Source organism: Microtus ochrogaster, unplaced genomic scaffold, assembly GCF_000317375.1.
Source record: "Microtus ochrogaster isolate Prairie Vole_2 unplaced genomic scaffold, MicOch1.0 UNK25, whole genome shotgun sequence".
Classification (NCBI taxonomy): domain Eukaryota; kingdom Metazoa; phylum Chordata; class Mammalia; order Rodentia; family Cricetidae; genus Microtus; species Microtus ochrogaster.
The window spans coordinates 355,851-363,438 of NW_004949123.1; the positions used below are offsets into that span (position 1 = coordinate 355,851).

General features: G+C 49.8%; 1 protein-coding gene across 1 annotated transcript in view; it reads right to left on the reverse strand.

The window, feature by feature from the left end:
* The window catches only part of Prok1 (prokineticin 1), a 5,359-nt gene extending 954 nt beyond the window's left edge, over positions 1-4,405 (reverse strand). Inside the window, exons 1-2 of the mRNA XM_005367835.2 lie at positions 4,334-4,405; positions 1,913-2,038 (exon numbers count right to left, since the gene is read on the reverse strand). Of these exons, the coding sequence (XP_005367892.1) occupies positions 1,913-2,038; positions 4,334-4,405 (198 nt within the window). The remainder of the gene's footprint in view (positions 1-1,912; positions 2,039-4,333) is intronic.
* Positions 4,406-7,588: the final 3,183 nt, after the last annotated feature.

Genomic DNA, 7,588 nt, shown 5'->3' on the forward strand with positions numbered 1-7,588 from the left:
ACACACACACACACACACACGATTGCAAACACTCTCACACCTCTGGTAACTGAATCTCTCTGCTTACTCCCTGGTGTCCTCAGCTCTGAGGACAGGACCTACAGATAGCTGTGAAGGGACAAACACCCTCTTTATCCAGTGGCTCACATCAAAGAGCACCGCTGGACACCCAAGGTTCCCCCAGTATTTGAAAGGATATTTGTTTATACGTGTGTCATATGTGTGAGGGAGAGCATGCCTGTGGAGGTCGGAGGACAACTTGGGAAGTCTGTTGTGTCCTTCCACCTTTATATACGCTCCAGGGATCGAACTCGGAGCACCGTGTTTTCATAGCAAGTGCTTTTACCTGCTGAATCAACTCACCAGCCTCCACAGGGTTTTAAATAGAGTGATAAGGAGGCTTGGTCCAGACTACCTGGGTTCAAATCCCAGACCTTCTGTTTACCATATCTGTGACAACTGACTACCTATTTACCCTGGCTGTGCTTTGATTTTATCATCCATAAAGTGGGTTAATAGCTCCTATCTGACTATATAGCTATAAAAAGACTAAGACCATTTACTTATTGAAAACTTACTGAGGACAAATGGCCTGTAGGAAGTGCTCGGCATTTGTTTTTGGTTAATGCGTGAATCATGCTGAGCCATCTTTCATAGCCCAAGGCAATGAGGGTGGCAGAGCCAGTCAGCTTTCAGCTTCCTGAGCCCGAGGTGGTTAGGGACAAATCGGTGGCCTTGAGGGGAATTGGAAGAGGCGGCTGGAAGATTCTCTGACTCCAGGGAGCACTGGAGCTTGTACAGACGAGTCACAGACCCCGAAAGACTGCTAAGGGGAACTGGGTGTGGCTGTAGGTCCAGCAAAGCCGCTACCCTTTAGCGGCCCCACCCTCCAGAGGCTACAATTTGCAGCTACATCCCCGACCCTCCCAAAGCGGAGAGCCTCTTGGCTGTCTTGTGCCCAGAGTTAGCTTCTTAGGGCACAGAGAAGAAATCCCTCTTCAAGAAAGTTCTTTGCTGTAGCCTCAACACCATATAGGGGGCCATTTTATGTTCTTAGATTCTGTTCCAAAAAGCAAAGGGTATTTGAGAATCTTTTGAAATCTATCACTTCAGGGTTAATTACCCTGCTCCCATTAAACATAACAGCTAAGGGTGGCTGGCCTGAAGGGCTGGCAGCTTGTGTGATTGGTGTCACCATTCCACAAAAACAAGGAAGCTGTACCCTTTACCAGTAGCCTAGGTCTCTGGTTGACTTCAGAAAACTCCATTCTAGTCCCAGCTGTCTCAGGACGGCTCCTTGAGCAAGTCACATGATCTGCTGTAGTTCCTCAGCTTGCTAATGAAAACCCAGGAATGCTTTAAAGGTCAAACCATAACTGTGTCTCCAGCCTGTCTAGAAGAGTGCAAGTGGACAATGTCACCACCCAAACCAGTGTCCAAACAGTAGCTGTAGGCTTAGGTAAGGCTGCTGCCTGGAGTCGCAACCCCAGGGCTGCTGCTTTCCTTCCTTGGGTCAGGCTGGATCCACTGGAAGGGCGCAGTATTAATCTTCTGCATATCATCATCAGAAGCCTCAGACTCCCTGGTCTGAGCTGGATCCAGGCTCCAAGATCCCTGCCTGCTTGCCAATGCCCCTTCACACACATGCCCATGCCTGTTCACACGCATACCCATGTCTGTTCACATGCATACCCATGCCCCTTCACACACATGCCCATGCCTGTTCACACGCATGCCCATGCTAGTTCACACACATACCCATGCTCGTTCACATGCATACCCATGTCTGTTCACATGCATACCCATGCCCCTTCACACACATGCCCATGTTCGTTCACACACATGCCCATGCCCCTTCACACGCATGCCCATGCTCATTCACACACATGCCCACGCAGTGCCAGCAGAGTACCTTGTGGCTTCCTGGGTGGCACTCCTCTCCTTCCCGACCCAGTGGGGTGCACAACCGCAGCCCCCGCAGCCACAGGCTGATAGCACAGCAGGTACCTGCTCCACACTGGACATCTCGTTCACAGGCCTACAGGAGAGAGAGAGAGGGCCGGCCTGTTAGTGCCACCCAAGGGAAAAAGGAAAAGGAATGCTAAGCCATCTTTGGCAGGGTCTGGAGGAAGTGACTAAGAGCCCAGGATTAACAGGACTCACGGCTGAAACACCACTGCTTGGCAGGACACTCGGTCTTAGCAAAGTACCCGACCTCAACCTGGGGAACCAGCCCAACTCAGAGGCAAGGCAGTCCTCACCCCCGAAAAGGCCTGTTAAAAGACTGGCTTTTCAAATATCAGTCAACAGCAGCACAATTGACTGAATTAGAACTCCCTGGGGAGGGGAGGGGAAGAGGGAAGGGGAGGGGAGGGGAGGGGAAGAGAAGGGAGGGAATCCTTGGTGGTCCAAAGCCCTGAATGACCATTGCTGAGTTATCTCAGGGGAGAATCTTTGTCCTCCAGAAGGCATTATCAGTTGTTTCTCTGCAGGTCTCCCACCACCTAACCCACAGGAGCCTGGTGGACAGGTATCTCCCCCAATGTTTCTCTGCTGGCCTCTCTGGGCTCCTGACACGGATCCTTATGATTTGGGCTGCTTGGACCTGCTGGGTTAATGCCTATATAAGGAAATGTCAAACAAGCACACTTTACCCCAGAGCCAGAGTCAAGAAAGCAAGTAGGGCCTAGTGGAGAAATAGCCAACCTGGCCACAGGGCACAGAGGTTAAGTGGCTTCAGAGTTCAAGTTGGAAGCTGAGTTTCATTTTTCTCCAGTAGGAAGCCACAGAACACCTTCAGGCTGCCAGCGTGGGCCATGACAGGAGTCAGAAGCTCCAGACTTTTCCAGGTGAGGAGGTCAGGGTGCCACCAGAGAAGGTACAGGTGGCAGTCACCAGCAGTTACTCTCTAACCCAGCAGGGGCACGGCTCACACCTAAGCCAGCACCCTGAGCACTGAGGGTGAGGGAAGTAGGTCCCTCCCGGACTCTTCTCTCCTGACAGGTGGCAGGCATGGCACTCTGGGAGGTTGGGACCTACAGCCTGGATTGTCATCATCTAAGGTGCAAGGGAGTGTGGAGAGATCAGGACTGTTTGGTTGAAAGCGTCACCTCAGCCCCTAACATCCTTATACCCAAAGAGTCTGGAATGTTTGAATTCAGGCTTCACCCCAGCCCTTGAGCACCCCTATATCCAAGGAGTCTGAAATGTTTGGGTGAAACTTTCCATCCCAAGCCTTTTGCCCTGAGAGTTGCTGCAGTCCAGACTCCACCTCCAAGAGGGGTCTCCAAGGGGTGACCCCTCCCCAGAGAGGCTCAAGACCATTCCCACAGGCTACTTAAACTGCCACCCAGAGAATGAACGCATGGTCTTCCCGGTCTTCCTTTCCCCTCTCCATGGTTTTTCCGGTCTTCCTTCCTGTCTCCATCCATGGGGGGCCACCCAGGAACACTGGCATCCATTAAACCTGGGCTTTTTCTAATTTGGTTGGATTTGGTCTGATTTGGATTATTGCATGAGCGGAGATGTTTGTTGGGCCGTAAAAACTTTTTCAAGGACCTGGTATCTTTCTGGAGTCAGAAGAGGGACATCAAAGGGACATGGGAAATGGGGGAGCTGAGCACTCCCAGATTCCTTCCCCCCCAACACTGTTCTGACCAAGTGTTCATTGGGCCATAATTCACCCCATTCATTCACTGCATTGGACTAACTCAATCCTTCTCTCTTTGTGCTCTTTATTAAGGGGTGCCTCACCACCCCCAGACCTCTCTGCATCTTCCCCTGGGGACCCACTAAAGGGTGAAAGGAGGTGTTGGTGGCACCCATCTTGCCCTAGGGGCCCACTAAAGGATAAAGGGTGTTTGGCGCACTCTTCCTAACAGCAAAAGCAGACTCTGTGCTTCTGCCCTGAGCCTCACCAGCACGCTCTGGAATAACATGGACAAGAGGGCCAGGCGTAGATTGAAACCAAGGTGTACACAAGACAAATGGGACTTGGAAGGGGAACGAATCCATCTTGTAAAAGAACTTCCTATGGCACGCTGCCAAGAATCTTCATTGTACTAAAGACTCGATGTCAAAATCCCAGTGCCCTCCCAATGTACTTTAGATAACCTTATATTTAAATACAACTTCTCAAGACCCAACTCTATCTATCAGAGTGAAGTCTGACCCATCTGCAGATTATATGCATCCCCACTCCCAGGCACCTCCCAAATCCCTTTGCTTTAGGTGAATTGGAGCAGCAGCGCCTTCCTGGTTCTCAGTTCACAGTCCGTGCAGAACCCTGATCTCAGCCCCCGACCCAAGCCTATGGAAAAGACTAGAAACTTACCCCTGTGATCACCGCACAGTGGGACACAGTTGCTAGAAGGAACACGATGAAGACTTGCACGGTACCTCTCATGATCAGTTGGGGTGAAGACAAACACTGCCCACTCCGGTACCTCTAACCTCCTTCCACCCTGCCTTGCACTGGGCAAGCTGAGAAGGCCAGGCTGTCCCGCCCTTACCTCTTTCAAATTTATACAGTCGGGTCCAGGGCTGTCTCATCCCGCTCCTCCCTCCCCTCGCCAGCATTATTCAGATGAGCTCAGAAGCGAAGATGAGACCTGATTTTCTAACAGCATTGCATCACCATCAGAACTGATAAAAATGGACACATCGGGGGACTTTGACAGTTGCTCTAACTCTTCCGGGAGCACCACGCTTCCGACAGTGGCATGCAATTCACTTGCTATCCATTTCTGTCTCTGCATCATTCTTCGCTGCTTGGGTCAGGGGAATGGCTTTAGTAATGAATTAAGAGATTTGCAGCATTGATTTTCTCTCACCCACACTGAACCATGCAGCCTACAGGAGTGTTTATGCTCTCATACTTAAATGGTCAAGCTTTGAGTTGGCATATACCCTGGATTCAGCACAGAGGTGGCTGAGAAGACAGAGGTTGAGGTGGCATCTCTTCCTGACCTCTAAAAGGTTAAAATTCCCAAAGTGGAGACAGAATACAGCAAGGAAAAATACATCCAAGATGTTAGTGTTTCTCACGATACGCAGGCGGGTCTGCTCTCTAACGGGCTCTAGACAAATACCTGTGGGCTGGTGAGTGAGTCTTTACTGTCTAATTGATCGGATTCAGAATCACTATGGAAACACACCTCTGGGTATGTCTCTAAGGATTGTTCCAGAAAAAGGAAATCAAGGAGGGTAGACCCACCATGGTTGTAAGGACCATTCCATGAGCTACAGATTCAGACCAAGGACAAAACCAGTTGAGCGCTGGTTTTCACCAGTTTTCACCTCCCCGTGCTTTATCACCTACCACCTAGGGCTCCTGCCTCCGTGATCTCCCTGTCATGATGGGCTGTGCACCCAAGCCATGAGCTGAAATAAAACCTTCTGTTGCTTCCATCGGCAGTGGAAAGGTAACTCATACAGCAGCAAACATCCCTGGGACAGGAACCAAGAAGATAAGGAAGCACACAGGCTCCATCCTGGAAGTATCCTGTAGAGACATGACCTTGGGCTAGGCTGTGGCTGAAAGAAGCCATGTTGGTGTTCTTCCTGTAGCATGGGGTGAGCATGAGAGTAGCCTTATCTGTGAGCAGACACATGGTGGGCTCAGATGGCAGGCGGATGGGAAGGTGACTCTGAGCATAGCCGTCCTCGCTGAAGGGAAGCCCCTGGTCCCAACCTACTGACAGACCAGAGAGACACGGTTGGATCCTTTGTTGAATCATTCATCTTCTCTGTGCAATAATAAAAGCTATTTTTTCCAAGGTGTGCTTTGTAGTATATTAATACAAGGCAAGCATGCCTAACCCAAATCTCTAAAATCTAGACATCTCCAAAGTGGAGGACTTCCTGATGTAATGTTGCATGTGGAGAATTCTACACAGTAGAGCCTTGCTGCATGCACAAGAAGTCACTTAAAATACTGAAACTTGCCTTTAGGCTATGTGGGTAAGATGCTCGTGACACAGACAGAATTCAAGTTTAGACTTATGCCCCATCCAAGATATACCATTGGGTGTAGTAATATAAGCGGTGGGCTGTGTCCCGCCACCCAGCTAGCTTTACCCGAAATAATTACAAGGACACTATATTCTTTTAAACACTGCTTGGCCCATTTCTATCTAGCCTCTTCTAGGCTAATTCTCACATATTAATTTAGCCCATTTCTAATCATCTGTGTAGCGCCCCTAGGTGCGCTTACCGGGAAGATTCTAGCCTACGTCCATCCTGGGTCGGAGCTTCATCGCATGTGCCTCAGAGAGCAGAGCTCTCACCTCTGCCCGCAAGAGTGTAGCCTCGTGTCTCTCTGAGGCGTCTGCCTGGGAGCCGGGAGCAAGGCATCTCTCTCTGAGGCATCTTACCTCACTTCCTCTTCCTTCCGGCATTCTGTTCTGTTTACTTCTCCCACCTATGTTTTAACCTATCAGGGCAAGCAGCTTCTTTATTTAATTAACCAATGACCTTCCTCCATCAATTGGGTATATGTAAATATTCTGAATTGGGAAGGTGACCCTCAAACCTAGGACACCCTAGGTCTCAAGGATTTCAGAGACAAGGTACTCAGTCTACGGGTATTACATAGATGATTGTTTTCCATGGTCAGAGTCTTGGGGAACACTGAATACACCTACCTAACGAATTTCTTTCTGCAGAATTTTTCCAGGGTCCTTCATGTTGGCATAGGAAACATTAAGTGGAAAACACCACCTGTGGTCCATTCATCCACAATGTCATTTCCTCAAAGTGTCTTGTGGAAATAGGATTCTCACACAGAAATGTCAGCCGGCATCCATGACCAGTGAGAAAAGAATCCCAGTGGGCCTGGACACCATGGCTGGTCACCAGCACTGCCCCAGGCAAACACACCAACTTTGAACCTGATTACTTGCTAGTGTCATGAACTTAAGGATACTGCTAATCCTTGGAGACCCAGTTTTTTTTCTTTTTTTTTTCAAGATTTATTTATTTATTATGTATACAGTGTTTTGCCTGCATATCTGCTTGCAGGCCAGAAGAGGGCGCCAAATCTCATTACAGATGATTGTGAGCCACCATGTGGGTGCTGGGAATTGAACTCCATACCTTTGGAGGAACAGTCAGGGCTCTTAACCACTGAGCCATCTCTCCAGCCCCCAGGACCCAGTTTTCTGAGGCCCTCCAGTTCTCACCAACTCCCCTAGTTCCTTCCCAGATGGCACAATTACCATGAAGAAACTGTCCCAGGGAACTCGATATAAAGCAGTGGCACCGACTGAAAGTGCGCTCTCCCCCTTGGGTGGCAGGGCTTGAAGAAGAGACTGCTCGAAGCGTGAGGCTTGAGGGACAGCTCATGACTTGGTAGGACTCTCAGAAGAGACCCTGGGAGCTTTAGCAAGACGTGACATTGCTTCTTTCCTCAGAAACTCAATGAACCAAGAACTCTCTGTGGCCCTCCCCCATGTCGGACCCTGAAACTGCAAGGCAGGGCATCAGACGTGCTGAGGGTAACCCTCTTATTGCAATCAGGGCTACCATGTGGCTGACAGATGCGGAGTGAAATGGTAAGTGGCGGAACTCGGCTGGGCACCTGGAGGAC